Source organism: Penaeus monodon, chromosome 7 (genome assembly GCF_015228065.2).
Source record: "Penaeus monodon isolate SGIC_2016 chromosome 7, NSTDA_Pmon_1, whole genome shotgun sequence".
Lineage (NCBI taxonomy): Eukaryota > Metazoa > Arthropoda > Malacostraca > Decapoda > Penaeidae > Penaeus > Penaeus monodon.
In genome coordinates, this window is record NC_051392.1 from 29,896,070 (window position 1) to 29,918,569 (window position 22,500).

The 22,500-nt window shown below is 33.7% G+C and overlaps 1 protein-coding gene across 1 annotated transcript in view; it reads left to right on the plus strand.

The window, feature by feature from the left end:
• LOC119575586 (organic cation transporter protein-like) overlaps positions 1–22,500 on the plus strand; it is a 44,615-nt gene that overhangs the window by 9,477 nt on the left and 12,638 nt on the right. The window contains exons 3-7 of the mRNA XM_037923233.1: positions 17,786–18,008; positions 18,996–19,254; positions 19,374–19,542; positions 20,632–20,764; positions 22,445–22,500. The exon at positions 22,445–22,500 is cut by the window's right edge and continues 102 nt beyond it. Of these exons, the coding sequence (XP_037779161.1) occupies positions 17,786–18,008; positions 18,996–19,254; positions 19,374–19,542; positions 20,632–20,764; positions 22,445–22,500 (840 nt within the window). The remainder of the gene's footprint in view (positions 1–17,785; positions 18,009–18,995; positions 19,255–19,373; positions 19,543–20,631; positions 20,765–22,444) is intronic.

Consider the following 22,500-nt stretch of genomic DNA (forward strand, 5'->3'; position numbering starts at 1 on the left):
AGGTGGAGTAAGGTGAAGGAAGGAGGGAAGGGAAGAAGGGGAAGAAAGGAAAGGAGGAAGGGGAGAGGGATGGAGTGAAGGAAGGGAGGGAGGACGGGGAAACGCAGAGAAGGAAGGGAGGAGGGAAGAGTGAGTCGAACGAAGGGGAAGGAGGAGGAGGAAGAAGAGACAGGGAAGGGAGAGGAAGTAGGAAAACTTGTTTATGTTACACGTTTCCGAAAGACACTCGGAATCACGTGGGATGCCGGCTGTAAGGTTGGGCAGGGGGGGGGGGGTAGAAGACGGGGAACAGATACCAGACTTAACGGAAACGTTGGCTCGGAATGCCCTTAATCCATTTAATTTATATGAATAAAGGCCCAGGCTATCAAGTCGTGCTTATGGGGGGGAGGGGGGGGGGCACTTTTCCCATTTTTTCTTTTAAAAACCTTCTAGTCAAGTTGGCATAAATTTTCTGCCCTTGTGATGAGTCCGAGGGTTTTGGAATCCGGGTTTGTGGAGGTTTTTTATTTAACGAACGCCTTTATGCTGCGCTCTTTTGGTTTTTTAAAAGGTTGGAAAATATAAAAGGGTTTTATTTTTTGGGCCGGCGCTTGAACGAAATCACATCTAGAGGGCGTTAAAATTTTGTGAACAGATAGATTGCCCTAAAAGGGAGTAATGTTTTTGAAATAAAAATATTTTTTGGTGGGGGGAAAACCCGGGGTTAAACCCGTTCTTAAATTTTTTTTATGCGTGTTATTCATATTTTAAATATATATTTTGTGTGGTGTGTGTGTGTGTGTGTGGTGGTGTGTGTATTTTTGTTTTTATGTTTCTGTAATTTTTTTTTGACTTGAATTTGTTTTTTTTGTTTCAAGTCCCCCTGCCCCCACAAGGACGTTGGCGATCATGGATTTCCTTAAATTTTCGGGGGAAATTTTTAGAGCGGGGGTTTTTTCCCGTTCCTTTCCGCCCGTTTTTTTATGGGTCATGAAAAAAAGGGTTTAAAAATATTTTTTGGTTATATCAACGGGGACTTGATTTTTTAAACCGGGAAAGTTTTAAAAAAGATATCTTGTTATTTCTTCTTTTTTTGGTTTTGTTTTTTTGGTTTTTTATTTTCCCCCCAGTGTCATCTTGCGTGGGGTTTTTGGGGCGGGGAGGGTTCCCTTGGAGAAACTCTCATATTTTGGGCTGGCGGGGGGAAAGGAGAGAGAGAGGGGAAGGGGAGGGAGAAGAGGGGGGGAAGGGAGGGGGGAGTGGGGGAGGGAGAGAGAGAGGAGAGAGGGGGGGTGGGGGGGAAAGAGAGGAGAGAGAGGGGGGGGGGGGGGAGGGAGAGAGGAGAGAGGGGGGGGAAAGGGGGGGAAAGGGAAAGGGGAAAAGAGAAGAGGGGGGAGGGGGGGAAAGGGAGAGAGAGAGAGAGGGGGGGAGTGGGGGAGGGGAGGGAGAGAGAGAGAGGGGGAGGGGGGGGAAGGGAGAGAGAGAGAGAGAGGGGGGGGGGGGAGTGGGGGAGAGAGAGAGGGGAGAGGGGGGGGGAGGGGGGGGGGGGGGGTGGGGAGAGAGAGAGGAGAGGGGGAAGAGGGGGGGGGATTGGGGGGGGGGGAAAGAGAGAGAGGGGGAGGGGGGGGAGTGGAGGGGGGGGAGAGAGAGAGGGGGGGGGAAAGTGGAGGAGGGGGAAAAGAGAGAGGAGAAGAGAGGGGGGAGGGGAAAGGGGGGGAAGAGAGAGGAGGGGGATTTGGGGAGGGGAGGGGAGAGGGGGAAAGGGGAAAGGGGGGAAAAAAGGAAGGGGGGAAAAAGGAGGGGGGAAGTGGAGGGGGGAAAAGGGGAAAGGGAAGGGGTGGAAGGGGGATGGGGGGAAAAGGGAAAGGGAAGGGGAAAGGGGAAAAAGGAAAAGGGAAAAAAAAGGGAAAGGGAAGGGGGAAGGGGAAAGAAGGAAAGGAAAGGGAAGGGGGGAAAAGGGGGGAAAATTTTTTGAAGGAAAAAAAGGGCAGGAGGGGAAAAGGGGAAGGGGGGGAAGGGGGGGGGAAAAAAGAGGGGCAAAGGGAAAGGGAAAAGGAGGAGGGGGAAAGAAAACCCAAGGGAAGGGAAGAGGGTGGGGGGTTTATTAGTTTACGGGGTTGGGAAAACATTCGGAATAAGGGGGGAGGGCCGGCTTGGAAGGTTTTGGGGAAAAAGGGGGGGGGGGGGTAAAAAGGGAAACGGGGAACAAAATAGAAAAAGGACTTAGAAGGAAATGGAAATGGGGATAAGGGGGATTAATCGGGGGTACAAAAAGAGGGGAATGGGGTAGATGAGGGTTCCCAAAGGGTTTGGAAACCCACCAAAAGGGGAAAAAAAGGGGGGGAAAATAGCTTTTAAAATTTGTAGGCAAGAGCGGTTGGGGGGGGGCAAAACAAGAAGTGGGAAAAAAGGACTAAAGGGGGGGGAAAATTTAAAGGGAAAAAAGGGGGAAAAATGGGGAGAAAAAAGGGGGGCGGGGGAAAAAAGGGGGAGAAAAAATGAGGGGGGGAAAATAGGGGAGAGAGAGGGGGGAAAAAAAAAAAGGGAGAGAGGTTGGGGGGGCGAAAAAGGGGGAGGAAACAAGGAATTTTCGGGGGGTGGGTGCGGGAGGAAAAGGGGTTTGGACGGACCAAGAGCGGTGGGAGGGGGCCGGGGGCGCCTCTTTAATTTCCCTCCCCAAACTCTTCCTTTTCCCCTTTTCCCCTCTTTTCTCTTTTCCCATTTCCCCCCCCTTTCCCCCCCTCATTTTTTATTTTCTGTTTAAACCCCTTCTCTTTTAACCCCCTTTCTTTTTCTCCCTCTTCTTTTTTTTCTCTTTTTTTTCCCCCTTTCCCCCCTTTCTCTCCCCCTCTTTTCCCTTTTTCCCCTCTTTCCCCCCCCCTCCCCCTCTCCCCCTTCCTCCGCCTCTCTCCCTTCCCCTCTTTCTTTTCCCCCTCTTTCTCTCTTCTTTCTCTCCTTTTTTCCCTTCTTTTCCCCCTCTCTCTCTTCTCCCCCTCTCTCCTCTCCTCTCTCCCCTCTTCTTCTTTTCTCTCTCTCCCCTCTCCTCCTCTTTCCCCTCTCTCTTTCGTTTCTTTCTCTCTTTCTCTTTCTTTCTCTCCGTCTATCCCCTCTTTTCTCTATCTCTTTTTTTCTCTCTCTTCTCTCCCCCTCTCTCTTTTTCTCTCTCTCTTTTCTTTCTCTTTTTTTTCATCCCCTTTTGGTCTTTTCACTTTCTCTTTTCTTTTTTCTATCTATATTAGTAATCTATTTATTTATCTACTTCAAACCATCTATATAGAGAGATAATTAAACGATACCCTAAAACTGAATAATAATTTTTTAAAAATATAGTTTTACGCAATAAACCTTACAAACTGTCACATCCCATTGAGTTTCCTACATGTTTCAAAATAAAACCCCAAAAATACTTAAGTATACACGTTTATCTACATACATTCGTTGAAGCACAAAATCCTTTACTAACGAGTAATTCCGAAAAAAATGGTATGCCAAAATAATGGAACAAGATATGAAAATTATATTCTTAACAATGGCAGCAGTGCAGCTACGTAAAAGCCTCCTATTAAACGTGAAGACTTTATATGAAAACAGTTAGAAAGTGATATACGTCACACAGTTTCTTGAAGCATACGGCCCTAAGAACCCCCTTAATTCGAACCCGTTTTTTATCTCAGTTTTAAATTGCCAATTTTCAGAATTTCTTTTCTGTTAGGCTGGGGGAAAAAGAGACCCAAGTGTTCCAGCATCAAAGAAAAAGTTCAAAAGCTAAACGTCCCCACGTGGCACTCGGAGTTTCAGAAAAAAGGGTTTTTTTAGTCATGGGAAAAAAACATGGATTTTTATTTTATAATTATATAAAATTTTAAAAGATATTTTATTTTTATATTTATATACTTATATATATAATTTTTAAAATTTTATATATAAAACATTTTTAAAATATATATATCTATATTTTAATATATATATATTAACACCAAAAATTATATATATATAAAATATATTATATATAAAATATATATCCCCAAATATTATTATAATATATATAATTTTTATTATATCTATATATTTACACAAATATATATTATATAAAATATATTTTATTTTTATTAATTACCCCAAATATATATATTATATAATATAAATTATTAAAATTTATACACAAATAAAATATATATATATATATAATTATATAAAAAAATACACACACAAATATATATAATTAAAAATATTATTACACCAAAAATTATTTTATATTATAATATACATATATATATATATATTATATATATATATATATATTACACCCCAAAAGATTTTATATATATATATATTAATTTTATTTTATTTTATAATATTTTATAATTAAAATATATATAATATATTATATAATATAATATACAACAAATTTTATTTTATATATATATATATATATATATAAAATATATATAAAATAAAATATTTTATATATCCCCACCTAAAATATTATAAAATTAATATAAATTTTATATTTTATATACACACACACAAAATATATAATATAATTTTTATATATTTTATTAAAATTTTTATATATATACACAAATATATTTTATAGATATAAATATAAAATATATATAATATTATATAAATAAATTTTATTATAAAATAACTATATATATATTATAAATAAAATATATAATTAAATATATAATATAATTATATATATTATAAAATATATTATATATATTTTATATATTATATATAATAAAATATAATATAAACAAATTTATTATATAATTTTATATAAATATAAACCCCAAAAATTTTTATATATATTAATCATATTATTTATCCCATAAAAAAAAATACCCAAAATTATTAAAAACACAAATATATATATATAAAATTTTATATATATAAAATAATATATTTATTAAAATTTTATTCTATATATTTTTTTGTGTAATTATATTATATATTATATTTATATATATTATATTTGTGTGTATCATTATAAAATTATTATATTATTTATTAATTTATTATTTGTGGTAATTATTTATTTTATATATATATATATCTATTATATTTATTTGTGTGTATATATATTTTTATTATATACTATTATATTATTTAATTTTGGGGGGTGGATTTATTATATATTTTTTATTTAATTTTTTTGTATATTAATTTATATAAAATTTTATTATATATTTTGTGTATTAAAATTTTTTATATATATATATTTAAAATTTTATAATTTTGGGGTTTTATATATTATTATATTAATATTAATATTTGAATTTTTTATTATATAATCTATTGTATATTAATTTTATCATATTTATATTATTTTATATAATATTTTTATATAAAATTTGGTGTAATTATAATTTTTATTATAAAATATATATTTGGGTTATATATTATTATAAAATTAAAATTTTTTTATATATTTATTAATCCCATTATTTGTGTGTAATCTATATATTAAAAAATTTTTTATATATTTAAATATTTTATCTATTATTTTTTTAATATTCATTATTTATTTTTATATATATATATTTTTTATTTTTTTATATTTTTTTAATATATTTTATTATATATATTATATTTTTTTATATTTTTTATATTTGTTATTTATATATTTTGGATATATATTTATTTTATTTATATATATATTGTTTATATTATTAAAAAATTTCTTTATTATTTCCCATATTATATATTTATTTATTTATATATCTATATATTTACCCCAAAATTTATTATTTTATATATTATATTTTAACACAAATATTGTATATAGATATAAAATTTATATATATATATCATAAACAAATATATATATTAAAATATATATAAAATATATTATAAAATATAACAAAAAATATATTTTTATATATATTTATATTTTTAATATATATATATTATACACACAAAAAATTTTATATATAAAAAATTATTATTTTTATATTATATTAATATAAATTTTTTATTTTAATATTTTTATATATTTTTATTATATAAAAATTAAATATATATTTTAATTTTATATAATGATACAAATATATATATATTATATATATATATATATATAATATATCTACAAAAAAATATATATATATATATATTTTAAAATATTTTTAAATATATTATATATAAAATATATATATAAAATATATATAAAAATTTTAATTACACAAATATATTATATTCATATATATATATTTTATATATATAAAACAAATATATTTTTAAAATATATTTTATATTTTTATTATAAAAATATATATATATAATATCTTTTTCACAAATTAAATTTTAAAATAAAATCTATATATATATATTTTATTTTTAAAAATATATATTTTTATATATTATATATACTAATATTAAAAATTAAAATATATATATTATAACCCCCCAAAATATATTAAATTTTTTTATATAATAAATTATATATAACAAATATATATATATAAAAAATATATATAAAATAATAATTATATATTTTATAACAAAAAATATTTTATTTTATATATATTAAAATAAATATTTACACAAAATATATAATATACCTATATATATATATTTATAAAAATTATATTAACTATATATATACACAAATATATATATATATATTAAAAGATATATATATATTATATAAAATTTTATAATATATACAAAAAAATATATTTTAAAAAAAAATATAATATTTCAAAATAATAATTTAAAAAAATATATAAATACCCCCAAAAATATATATTTTATATATTAAAAAATTTTTTATATATAAACAAAAAAATTTCATAAAAAAAAATTTTATATTTTTTCCCCCAAAATATATATATTAAAACAAATATATATATATATATAATAAACTATAATTAAATATATATAAAAAAAATATATATATTATATATAATAAATTAATATATAATATATCATAAAAAATATAAAATATATACAAAATATATTTTTATATATATATCAAAAATATATATATATATACCCCAAATATATATATATAAAATTTATATTAAAAAATATATATATATTTTCAAAAATATATTATATATATATATACAAAAAATATATATATATAAAAATATTTTATATAATATATTTCAAAAATATTTTAAAATATAACCCCAAAAAATTTTAATAATATTACACAAAAATATATATAAAAAATATATATTAACACAAATATATATTATATAAAAAATTTATATATATATATATTATTATATAAAACACACCAAATATATATAATTATTACACAAATTATATATACCCTATTTTATATATATATTATTTTATTTTAAAAAATATAAAATACACAATATATATATATTTATATATATATATATTTATATAATATATATATATATACACAAAAAATAAATAAAAATATATTTTAATAATATTTTAAAAATATATATATTAATATTTTAAAAACTTATATATATATTTTCTTTTAATTAAAATATATAATTTTATTAATTTTATATATATAATATTAAAAATATATATTTTGCACCCCAAAAATAATATATATCTATATAATATATATAAAATAATTTTATATTTTATACACAAATATATATATTTATATACTATATTATATAATTTTATATACACCTTTATTTTCCCCCCCCCCCCAAACCCCAAAAAATTATTTATATATTTAACCAAATATGAAAATTTTACACCAAAAATTTATATATTTTTATATAATTTTTTAAAATATATATATATCACTTTTATATTAGTTTTTTTCCAAACCCCCAAATTTATATTTATCACCAAATTTTTATATTATATATAAAATATAATACAATATTATAAATATAAACCCTCCCCTTTTATATTTTATATATATATTTTTTATTTATAGATATATTATTAACACCAAAAATATATATATATATAAATATATTATTTAACACAAAATTATATAAAATATTAAAATTTATATTTTATTTATTATATAATATATATATACACAAAAATATATATATATAAAATCTATAATATATAGATATATATAATATATATATACACAAATAATATATATTATAATATATATCTATTTTAAAAATATAATTTTATTTTTAAAACAAAATAATATATATATTAATTATATATAAATTTTATATATTATATATAATTTTTTATTATAAAAAATATATCACAAAATATATATATTATTTTAAAAATATAAAATATATATTTTATATAAAAAATTATAATTATATGGGGTATATATATAAAAAATATATATTTATATAAAATATATAGATTTTATATTTTACACCCAAATTATATATATATATAAAAAATATATAAAATATAAAATAACCAAAATTATATATAACAAAAAATATCTTTTATATATATAAAAAATATAGATATATATATATTTTATTTTTTTTAATATTATACACCAACCCAAAAAATATATATATAATTATTAATAATATATATATATTATTTTTATATATAAACACAAATATATATATTTTTTAATATATATTAAAAATATATATATATATTAATATATAACCAAATAATTTTATATATTATATATATAATATATTAATATATATATAAAATTTCTAATTATATACTATATATAACCTTTTATATATATAAAATATTATATATAATAAAATATAAAAAATTATATATATATATATAATATATATTTTATAAAAAAAAAAAAATATAAATTCTATATATATATATATATAAAAATATAAAAATATATATAACAAATAAAACTTTTTAAATATAATATAATTATTTATATATATATTTTTATAAAAATATTATATATTTTAAAATTTTATATTTTATATATACACAAATTTTATATATATTGTATATATTTTAAAAATATATATATATAAATTTTATAAAAATAATATATTATATATATCTATAAATTTATATATACAAAAAAATATAAAATATATTAAAATATATTTTTTTTATATAATAAATAAAATTTTATTATATACCTTAAAATACAAAAATAATTTTATATATATTTAAAAAATAAAAATATATATATAATTTTTACAAAAAAATATATATATATTAAAATATTATATATAATACAAAAATTTTATATATATAAAATAAAAAATATTTAATTATATATATATATATATATATTATTATAAAAAATATATTAATAAAAAATATATAATTTTATAAAAAAATATATATTATATTTTTCTTTTATATATATTTATATAATATATATCTATATTATACACAAAATACTATAAAATATAATATATATATATATATTAAAATAAATATATATATATAATAATCTATATAAAATTTTAAATTTTACTTATATATTTTATAAAATATAATTTAAAAATATATATTTTATAATAGATATATTATAATACATAAAAATATATAAATTATCTATATAATATATATATATATATATATATATATATATATATATATATATATATGTATATGAATAAAATATATGTATGTATGTATGTGTGTGTATACGCATATATTTATAATGAGACAACAACTCCAAAAATCCTAAGGAATGAGTCGAGCAAAAAAGCCGCCACGTTATAGCGTCGTCCGTATTTCTAAGATTCGCAGCGAGACAAACTGAAATCCATCCCCATACATGATATGCAAATTCATCGGGCCTTCGTTTGTTTTCCCATTTTGTTTTTAGCGAGGGACCTTGAAACAGCGTCGTGATGTCGACCGTGATAAGTGACTGGAATAATGAAAAGCTGTGTGCGAAGGTGATGGATGACGAGCCAAGGCAGCAGGTTCGTTGCTTTTGGACACTCATTTCACCCGAAGACGTTATGGTAATGACTTCGCTACGCAACGCGTTTCGTTATTTATTGCGAAGGGATGGACACACACACACGCACCTATAAACAAACAAACTCGTATGTGAAAAGGAAACAGCCACATTAAGAAATGAAACTGAATCGTGACGTTTCGAATTCGTAAAGAATCCCTCATCAGACGTACAAATAACCATTTCGGATATTTGTCTGTCTGATGAATAACTCTTGACGAGTTCGAACCGTCACGATTCAGTTTAATTTCTTATTGTCACAGTATCCTTTTATTTTTTTGTGTACACGTTACTGTGTTTGTTTGTTTGCGTGAACTCACAAGTCTATACATACCTGTAGATGTATATATGTATGTCTATTTACATATCCATTAAATCCTTAATTTAAATCAGCTACGATAAGCCAGATGTTATCTTGATAGCATGCAATACTGATTGTGTTATTTTGGCCTTCAAATTCTCCTTGGCAGTATATTTACTCTAAGGTCGCTTTTTATGATGGATAACGAGTTTTCGTTATTTTATGATAATGTAAAGCGAGTCCAGAGTAACTGAGTGATAGCCCACATGGTAAAATAACGTTAAAAGCTTTATGCATAAAAATTATTATATCTGGAATACTGTATTAATATGACATATTGTAGAATAATCACTTGATATAGTAACCGTCGTTAGTATATCCCTTCCTGCTAATATGATAGTATATCCCTAAGTTATAGCAACTGTTGGACCTGTTGGCATAATAATATATCTCCACGACAGAATAACCATGGGTCCTACTAACCTTTCCCCCTGCCAGAGGCGACCACTATTCGACTCCTGCGCGGAGCAGAAATAAACATTTGTTGACTGCAGCCTTGTCTTTGTCATTCACCTTCTTGGCTGTCAGTCTGCGGCCAAGAGCTTGATTTCAAAACTCTTGACCTCAAAAAGCTTTTATTAACCCTTATGTTGTACATCTTAGCCTTGATTTTTTTTTTTTTTTTTTAGGATTCAAATCGCTGCATTCAGTCCTCTGTTTGATCGTTTTCTTTCTGCTCTCGACTTCCGTTTCCAGTCAACTCAAGCACTTTTTCCATATGTTTAAGTAATTACTCATAAGAAAAAAAAAACTTCCCGCTTCCACAATGCTCATAATGATCTAGGGAATTAGAATTATTATAGTTAAATCATAAAGCATCAAATGAACAAGAGAAAGTGTGCCGCTATGCCAGATTACTACTTCCCTCCGCCCTGCCATTACGCTACAGCTTCGTAAATGGAAAAGGGAGAATAATGGCTTGTGTAATGAATAATGTAATGGACAAGGAACAATGAGGGCGAGGGTGTTTTCCCTTGCTCGAGGTTAACTTCTTCCTTTTACTAATTGTGCTCGCAGATTGATGTATAAAATAACATTAATTTGTTTGATAAATAATAATTATGATGATTGCCGCGGCTCGATTTAGTCTGCAAGGAAAGGCACATCATATGCAGGTGTGTATCCATTTGTTAACTAATTAGCAATAGCATCCTGTGACGAATCGTTTTGTCAGTTCGCGACAAAAATTCTAAGATACATTTCATAACTAACAATATCAGTCACATTGTGGCAGATGTAATATTATTATCTGCCAATCGTGAATCTCCTTTACCTTCAGTTTTCCGGAGAAACATAACTAGATGGATTTTTCTCAGTGTTGGGGATACCAGTCTGCGTTTCATCTCCGGTTTGTACATTTCTCTTTCGGAAATGTTAAAAAAACGGCAGATTATATCGAACACAATTCCTCTTTCTTCTATTAAAAAAAGCCTTGTGATGTAGCAGGAAACACCGAAATAGAAGAGTCCGGGGAGTATTCTTACAGGCGGCAACGGCAGAGGGAGCAGAGATGATGCAAAACCGGCCATATTTCGGCGCTGGGTTGGGGAGTGTGCGAAAATCGTCGATTGGGTCGCGATTGTGAGCCCTGCGTAATTCCCTCACCAAAGGGCGAGAATTCGTGATGGATAAGGCCCGTCACAGTCCGTAAAGGTCCATAAAGGGAGCTAAGGATGGCCCTTTGTCGAGTCAACCGCTGATAGTACAGCCAGTCAGCACTCGTGGGAGTGAAGGCGTGCTACTCGTGGTGAGGTATATCATTTCTGTAATCGGTTATCTGATTACTCTGGATTATATCAGCGGTATGATACAATGAGTACCTTTTAAGAATAGACGAGCACCTGATGGCAGAATTTCGAGGTAGTCATTCGGAGTGAATACTCAGTCTTGGACACCTTCAAACTCAGCAACCTGGACACAACTCATCCCTCAAGATGTCTGGCCACAAAATCGACTTCGACCTAGTGCTAGCGCACATTGGGCCCTTCGGGACATATAGCGTGCTGGTGTTTATTATGGCTTGCATTGCCTCCTTCATGTGCGCTCAGCCGGTGGTCCAGGATGCCTTCGTCTCGCTTGATAGTCCTCACAGGTACAGGGAGAAGTGTCCGAGGGCAGTGCTTGTGACTGTTCTATAGCCCCATTTGTCATTCTTAGCAAAAACAGAGGCCTGCTAGTATGAGACAGGCTGAGATATATATAGTTACTTAATTCCAAACACTACAAAAGATATGTAGTTGGATGAATAGATAAATAAAAAAGTATATATATAATAATATATATATATATATATATATATATATATATATATATATATATATATATATATATATATAATGTAATGTTTTCTACCCTCTCTGCCGCTTTAATAACTGTATTTAGTTTCTTTGTCTGTTATAACGTGGTTATAATAAAAAACTTTGACTCACGTAAAACAAAAGCAAACCAATGTGAAACTGTGGGATAGGTTTGGAGACAGGAAAGAGGCAGTGTATAATAAAACACGTAAAGTGCGCGGTGTGTAATGTAAGTAAACACTTGTATATTGTGTCTTCGGATTCACGTACGACATTTTCGGAGTATCAACAAAGTTTCAAGAATTGTGGGAATATTTAGTTTCTTGTATTTTAGAAGAGGTTATCATCGGAATCTTTGGTGTCGTCATTATATACCCCATCTCCCAAAGATTACCGACACCTGTGCAGTGAAATGAAACTTCCCGCAGTCGTCGTCCTCCGTCTGAACCGCACCGACCCCATGACGTCTTGACAATACTGCCCTTGACACCCTGCAATTACCATCTCTAGACTGTGTCCTTTGTCTCCGGAACAGAGGCTTCAAGGACTCCGGAAATCAGTCGACTCTCCGTCAACGCACGCCGTCGACTCACTCCCTCGCCCTCGCTCACTCACATTACGCACACGCACACGCACACACAAACACATTTTATAACAGTTGTTTCGGGATGAGACGTTTTGCTAGCAGGCAGTAACAACCACTATATCAACGAAACTGCGTTATTCTATCTCGTATCAACTATGTTCAGCGACTCTTTTCTGTCTTTGCCAAGATATAGTTATCTCATCAAACAGAAATGAGATTAAAAACAACCACAGCGTCCCGACATCATGGACACCTTCAAGCTAAAATGGCGGCAATGACGTGGCATCGGCATCGTACTGCTATGGCGGAGGGACAGCTAATCCCTGACCCTGTCCTCCCTCGCACAGGTCGTGGGGAGACATGACGTTCTGGTGGCAGCGGGAAGCAACGCTGGGCTACGGGCAGGCGCCCCTTACCTAGTGCAAACCTGCTGGTCCATTCATGAAAAAAAGTCATGCCGGTTTTTCTCGTTTCGCTTTCACTGCACTTACGGTCTGTCCATTTTTTCCTCTATCGCGTTTGTCTTTTGCTTCCCTTCACTCCTCGTGCCATTTCTTTATCCGTCCCTCTGTCCTCTTCTCTTTTTTCTTTTTCCTTTCCCTTTTTCTTTTTTTAGCAAATTTGTGTTGATTCTTTACTTAGTCGTATCATCTACGCATACTTCAGTCAACCCTGTGTTTCATGTCGTAATCTACCGCTGGGATCATGGTGTTTTTTTATTTAATTAATTATTTTTTTTCGTCCCAATCTCCCCGTAAATGCTCGTTGAATTGATTTTTTTCAATCCATTTTATTTTATCTTCACTACCATAAGTCAGAAGAATGCAACACGCCATTGCCATGCATTATATGGCATCATAGTAGTGTCATGCTACATCTACAATGCTGAGACAACAAAGAAAGCGGAGGCTTCGTTTTTAAGAGTGGTTGATATGCGAGTAAGCACCACTAGCATGTAAACAAGAAGACTTTAAATAGAAATGGAAATTGTAGATATTTCCCTGTAGTCTAGGACTGGAAAAAATAATTTTTAACGTTCAGACCTGACATTTAGCCGCACGAATAACGTAAGGCCACGTTCTGTAACCATGGTTCCTAAAGAGGCAGAGACCGTATCGCTAGCATTCTGAGTGGGCGCGGAGGATCTCAGGTTTTCCCCGTGCTGTTTCTAGGAAAGGAAAATGATTGTTCAATTTGCCACAATCCGGTTTGCTTACAGTCGTGGAATTATCGAGACTTGATTATAGGATATTAAATGGAGAAGAAGGAATTGAAAAAAATATGAAGCAATTTTTTTTGCACACGGATCTTATGACTGCACTTTGGCTTCACCATAAGATCTGCCATCTGCGCTGTAATTTTGCAATAAAATATTACAGCAATGTTGGAACAAGGTTTTATCGATACCATAATAATAGTACTCCGTATTTAGGCACGTAATTGTGAACACACGTGGCAGATGTTGACGAGAGGCACAACAAATTCCCAGGCTGCTTGCATCATTCATCCCACGCCCTCGGCCCTTCCATCGCAGCTCGCGCGCAGGAGAGCCTGCCTCTGCCTGCTCGGTGTGTGTCAACACGAGACCTCAGAATCGACGTCTTGCAGAGGCAACCTTGGTCCCCGAGCAGAAAGATTTTTTCTCTCTTCTCTCTTCCCTCATCCCTCTCTCACCTCCCCGCGCCCTTCTTTCCTCTCTCTCTCCCCCTCTCTCTCCACACAATTCTCTCTCTCTCTCTCTCTCTCTCTCTCTCTCTCTTTTCTCTCTCTCTCTCTTCTTCTCTCTCTCTCTTTTCTCTCTCTCTCTTTTCTCTCTCTCTCTCTTTTCTCTCTCTCTCTCTTCTCTCTCTCTCTCTCTCTCTCTCTCTCTCTCTCTCTCTTGTCTTCTCTCTCTCTCTTCTTGTTCTCCTCTCTCTTGTCCTCTCTTGCTTTCCCTCTGCGTCTCATGCTCCTTCCTCCTTGTATCCTCCCATTTCTCTCCTCTTTCCACCCTCTGTGTTCTCCCCAAGCAATTACGTATTTTTCTCACCCTTGTATAATTTGTTCAGAGATCACCAGAGTGCTGTATTCATCCATATTGTTAGGGACGAGGAATTAAGGGCGCGGTGTTAGGGACTGGGTCGACCTCGATGACGCAGAGAAAACTTAAAAGTAATAGCGCCTACGCCGTGCTGGTCAGCGTGACGATAGTCCCGTGGGAACCATGGAACCGCTTTTGTAGGTCGTCGGTCCACCGACTTTGCCCTTTTTTTTTGCTGCGTAGGTACTGATAGATGGGACGTACTGAAGATCTTTTTCTTTGTTTTATTTTATTCTTGTGGCCTGCTAGAGTGGAATGAGTACTTGCCACACGACAAACTGATAGCAAGCAGAAATGACTCGTGATGCCTCCTCTGTAACAGGTATTTAACCTGACTCGTGATATAGGCTGACACTCGTCATATAAGTAGTGAGTATTCACCTTGAGCTTGCACCTTTTCATAGGCCTTTTCGTATTTTCCAAGTTTCGATAAAGCACAATAAATATAGCATTTACGTAAACACATTTTGCATCTGTTTTACCGAGACATAATATGTAATTTGTCTTACATTATTAGGAGGTAAGTTCCATATGTGAGACAGGAAGTCATCCGGACTGTTTATATAGATTCCAGAAGGAGGCATGATTCAAGCCATTTGCCATGTTATTAGAGTATATACACCTCTTTCACAATCATGTTGACGGCCTCCTTATGCAAAATCACCATGAGCTTAGGAATCACTTCACTGCTAAGGAAGAGGGACGGGCCTGTTATGCCACAGCTGTTTGTCCGTTGTTTGTTTCCGCGGCGCCGTGTCATTGTTGATCACAGTATGGTCATGACTTAGCGTCCGCAAGGCTTTTTGTTGAATACAGTCAGCGTGATGATTTGAAACATACATGACAGTCTGAATGCTCACTGAAAATATGGCGACATTCTTTACTTTATTTTTGCCCTTAGAGTGTGGGTGACTGACTCCGAACGGTCTGATTTTGCCATATTTTTATTTATATGCGTATCAAAATATACAATACGAATAAAATGGATTGATTTATGTGAGTATGATTATATGTTTGTTTATTTTCATGTGTGTATATGTTATGCCTGAGAGTTATATTTGGATGTGGTATGCACTTTGCATGGAACACCATCTTGAAGCTGTGTGCATGACAATTCCAAGCAGAAGAGCGTAGGACCACAGAGCCGAGGTGGTGCGGCCCGCGATCCACGAGCGAGCACCAAAGTGTAGGATTCTCCGGCCTTGTCATGATCCTTCGACTTTAAGGACTCGGTTATTGAGCGTTGTGACGTTATACGTTTCGAGTATTGATTCCTAAAGAGAGTGACGCTCTCTTGTTCCTCTCGTTCAATTTTCTCATCACATGGTTTGTGTTGAACTCGCTTTTGTAGTGCCTTGGGCAAGTATGATTCCACAATAGGATATGCTTGCGTCTTGTTTCCAGGGACGAATAACTGCCTTGCGTTATTCGTTGTTACGGATCATGGCTTATACGATGAGAACAAACAATGCTTACACCGATCATTAAACAAAGGTTGCATTCAGATGCGTGTGAATCCATCGCAGCGTGTGCATACCAAACTTGACTTGATATGCGCATTATTTCACTTGATACTGAACTTGTATTCTGTTTGTCTGTTTTCAAACACTGTCTAAGGCATGGGATGAGAAAAAAGAAATAGTTTCTTCGCCAGTTTCGGTGCGATGACGTCATTCTAAATCAGTGCATTGATTCCGCGCCCGTGCTCTGCGTTGCCCTGTCATTACCAAGTTGTTTTTTGTTTTGTTTTCATCTCATTTTTTATTTTATTTTATTTTATTTTTATTTTTTGTAGTAGTAACACTGAACATATTCCAGTTAATGTATGGAATAGGCCTATAAGGTATAAGCTGTATATTCAGTAGACAAACATATTTACATTTTGTATGGATACAAGCACACACATGCATACAGACTTACACACATGTATTTGTATATATACATATATGTATGCATATGTATATGCATATATGTGCATGCATGTATATATACATATGTATGTGTATATTACATGTATATAGGTATATGTACGTATGTATGTGTATGTGTATGTATAAGTACATGTATGTGTATGTGTATGTATAAGTACATGTATGTGTATGTGTATGTATAAGTACATGTATGTGTATATTTATGTGTATGTACATGTATATGTACATTTATGTGTATGTACATGTATATGTACATTTATGTGTATGTACATGTATATGTACATTTATGTGTATGTACATGTATATGTACATTTATGTGTATGTACATGTATATGTACATATGTGCGTGTATGTTTATGTACGTGTACATGTGCGTGTACGTGTATGTTTATGTATAGGTACTTATATGTGAATATTTATGTACATGTGTTTACTTGCAGTGGTATGTACACACACACACACACACACACACACACACACACACACACACACACACACACACACACACACACACACACACACACACACACACACACACACACACCTACCTGTGTATCATATATACTCACATCTCTGTGTTTACATACAAACAAATGAATGTGTATGAAAACCTCTATAATTATAAGTACAACCAGACAGCCTCCCGCAGCCTCGCGCCCTCCGCCTGCCCTCCTGACCCGGTCCCTCCCCAACAGGTGCTTCGTGCCCGGCTGCGACGACCCCAACGAGCCCGACTTCTCCGCCGACTACGTCAATTACACCATCCCCGACGGCGACGAGTGCTCCATGTACCAGCGCTACGAGCCGGTCACGAACTCCTCCACGTGTGATCTGAATGACTTCAACCTGAACGTCAAGACCAACTGCAGCGAAAAGGTGTTCGACACGTCGCTCTTCACCTCCACGACCGTCACTGAGGTGAGTGCGAGTAAGGTTTATGGAAGGATAGACCTCAAGTGCGAGAGGAGACTCACGGCAACGCAGAGAGGAGGGGGCGGGAGGAATCCATAGAAAATGGGCTTGGGTGATGGCAGGAGAACTGTGATATGGAGTGGGAGAGGGGCAGAGAGAATAGGAGGGAGAGAGAGAATAGGAGAGGGAGGGAGAGAGAGAATAGGAGAGGGAGGGAGAGAGAGAATAGGAGAGGGAGGGAGAGAGAGAATAGGAGAGGGAGGGAGAGAGAGAATAGGAGAGGGAGGGAGAGAGAGAATAGGAGAGGGAGGGAGAGAGAGAATAGGAGAGGGAGGGAGAGAGAGAATAGGAGAGGGAGGGAGAGAGAGAATAGGAGAGGGAGGGAGAGAGAGAATAGGAGAGGGAGGGAGAGAGAGAATAGGAGAGGGAAGGAGAGAGAGAATAGGAGAGGGAGGGGGAGAGAGAGAATGTTTTCCCGTTGCATCCTACATGCTCCCCTCTCTTCCTTATCTCCCTGCATTCGTTTCCTTTGTTCTTCTCAGCGGTACCCCCTTCCCTCCGTTCTCTTTGCTTTGATGATCGATGTCTAGGTCTGCAGTCCACACGTGGCACAGCGTGAGAACTCTTGGCCGCCATGATGCAAACACTAGCTTTGCTGACCGCGAAATGATTGTCTGCTCCAACTTTCCCATTCTGTCGTGAATAGCAAAACACACTTCCGTGTTGATACAATGGAAAAAAACCCGCAATACAAAAACTAGATTTATTTTCAATAAATCTAGTTTTTGTATTGTGGGGTTTTTGTATTGTGGGGTTTTCTTCCATTCTGTTGTATTTCTTCCTCTACTGCAAAACATAGTAGCATAAACGTTTGCTTAAAGTTATGCAGATATGTTTAAATTCTGAGGTTGTTGTTTTCTCTCCCGTCTTAACGCATCTCTCAGTTCTTAAATACACAACGTACATTACTTTCCTCTCTTCTCTCCACTGCAGTTCGACCTGACTTGCGAAAATGCTTGGCTTGGCCCTCTTGCCGGCTCCATGTACATGGTGGGCATGCTGCTGGGTGCCATCACCATCGGGGACTTGGCTGACCGCTTCGGCCGCAAGATGGGGATCCTCGTGTCTGTGCTGCTTCTGGGCGGCGGCGGCGTCCTGAGCGCCGTCAGCCCCAACTACTACATGTTCCTCGCCATGAGACTTCTTACTGGTGCTGGCGGTGTCGGCCTCTTCCAGGTTACCTTCGTTTTAGGTAAGTGCTTTCAGATTCTCATACTTACCTGTGCGTGACTAAATGATGCAAGATTAAGGGCGTTGTAGATCTTTCTCTATATCCCTTTGCTAGAGATTAATGGCAGTTCTTTTTGACAGCTGTTGAATTCATCGGTGCCAAATACCGGACGTTTTGCGGAATCATGATTGAAGTTCCTTTCGCTCTTGGCGAGGCCATGACGGGAGTCTTGGCCATCTTCATCCGCGAATGGCGCTGGCTGCAGGTGGCCGTGACAGCCCCGGCTTTCCTCCTGCTCTCCTACATGTGGTGCGTGGAAAAGCAGTCTATGCTAATATGCCTCATATTGCCATAATTACCTTAATGAACGCTAACAATTGGATTGACACTGACACAGGCAGTGACAGTGACGCTCTCTCTATCACAGTCGTAGTCAGTTACAGTTACACCGACACCGACACAACAACCGACACAACACCCGACACAACAACCGACACAACAACCGACACAACACCCGACACAACACCCGACACAACACCCGACACAACACCCGACACAACACCCGACACAACACCCGACACAACACCCGACACAACAACCGACACAACACCCGACACAACACCCGACACAACACCCGACACAACACCCGACACAACACCCGACACAACACCCGACAACAACACCCGACACAACACCCGACACAACACCCGACACAACACCCGACACAACAACCGACACAACACCGACACAAACAACCGACACAACACCGACACAACACCGACACAACACCGACAACAACCGACCAACACACCGACACAACAACCGACCACAACGACCAACACGCAAACCGACAACAAGACACAACCGACGCAACAACCGACACAACAACCGACACAACAACCGACACACGACACACAACCAGACGCAACAACCGACGCAACAACCGACGCAACAACCGACCAACAACCGACGCAACAACCGACCAACAACCGACTCAAACCCGAGCAAACCGACGCTAACATACGACAACACGCGAACACAACATCAATCAACGAACCGACACAACACCATACACATCACTACACATACACATTATCACATAACTGACACATACACATACACACAATACCAACATCACATGCCAGCCTAGTCAATCATAGTCACAGACACAGACACACACACACTCCCCTCCCTCCTCCATACTTCGTATGGAGGAGGGAGGTATGGACCTCGATAAAGATAGACAAGTAGACAGCACACAACCATGCATCTTTCACGTAAGCACCAAAGCATCCATACAGACAGCGAGTCTCCTTTTCCCTAACCTTATTATATATTATTTTTATGAACTTACTTTCACGCAAAAATAAAGTTTCCCTCTTCCTGCGTCTTGTCAAGGATCATGCCCGAGAGCGTCCGCTGGCTGGTGTCTCAGGGCAAGCGGGACGTGGCGGTCAAGATCATCAAGAAGGCGGCGGACGTGAACGGCGTGGAGGTCCCCAAGCACCTCCTCGAAGACAGCAACACTGAGGTTGGTCGGCGCCCCTCGACCCCCGCCCCTCGACCCCCGCCCCTCGACCCCCGCCCCTCGACCCCCGCCCCTCGACCCCCGCCGCCCCGCTGGCAGACGCCGGCCCGGGCGCGGAGGCGTCTCGCGCCCGGGACAGGAGCTGCTTCCATTTTCCATTCTTTTTACACTTTCATCTCTTCCTCTTGTCCTGCCTCTCAGTTCTTTACTTCCTTCTTCTCCTCCTCCGCCTTCTCCTGCTTCTTCTTCTTCTTCTTCTTCTTCTTCTTTCTTCTTCTTCTTTTCTTCTTCTTCTTTTCTTCTTCTTTTCTTCTTCTTCTTTTCTTCTTCTTCTTTTCTTCTTCTTTCTTCTTCTTCTTTTCTTCTTCTTCTTTTCCTATTTCTTCTTCTTCTTTTCCTTTTCCTTCTTCTTCTTCTCTTCTTCTTCTTCTTCTTCTCTTTCTTCTTCTTCTTCTTTTCTTTCTTCTTCTTCTTTTCCTTCTTCTTCTTCTTCTTTTCCTTCTTCTTCTTTTCTTTTCTTTTCTTCTTCTTCTTCTTTCATTTTCTTTTCTTTTCTTTCTTTCTCCTTTTTTCTTTCTTCTTTTCTTCTTCCTCTCTTCTCTTCTCTTCTTCTTCTTATCTTCTCTTCCTTCCTCCTCTCTCTCTTCCTCTGCTCTATTTTGCATTGTGGTTTTCTTACCATATATATATAAGTATGTATGTATGTACATGTATGTATGTATATAAGTATATATATGTATGCATATATATATATATATATATATATATATATATATATATAATGTTTGTATATATGTATTATAATGTATAGTTTGTAATTGAAATATATGTATATGTTTGTATATAGGTATTTTTGTATAATGTATATGTTTGTATATATGTATATATGTATATGTTTTATATGTATATATATGTATTATTTGTATATATGTATAATAGTATGAAATTATTTGTAATATTTTATATTGTAGGGTATAAATATGTATGATATATTTTTATGTATTATATTAGGGATATGTATGTATATATATATGTATGTATATATTATGTATGTATGTATTTTATATATGTTTATATGTATTATATGTATATATATTATAATGTATATTATATATGAAAGGGTATGTATGATGTATATATATGTATGTATGATGTATATATATGTATGTATATATATGTATTATGTATTGTATGTATATATTTTATTAATTAATGTATGTATATATATGTAAATATGTATATGTATGTGTATATATATGTAAATATGTATATGTATGTGTATATATATGTAAATATGTATATGTATGTGTATATATATGTATATGTGTATATGTATGTGTATATATATGTATATATGTGTATATATATGTATATATGTATATGTATGTGTATATATATGTATTATGTATGTGTATATATGTATTATGTATGTGTATATGTTATATATAGTATATATATATGTATGTATATGTATATATGTATATGTATATATGTATATGTATATATTTATATATATATATATATATATATATATATATATATATATATATTATATATATATACACACACACATATCTACATATATATATTATCTATATATAAATTTTTTATATATACATATACACACACACACATACATATGTAGCTTTGTCATTTCGTATGTTAATGAGGAATCCCTGACAGGTACCAACTGTGGATGGAAGTCTGTCGGTGGCAAGCAGCAAGGCAGAGTTAGTGAA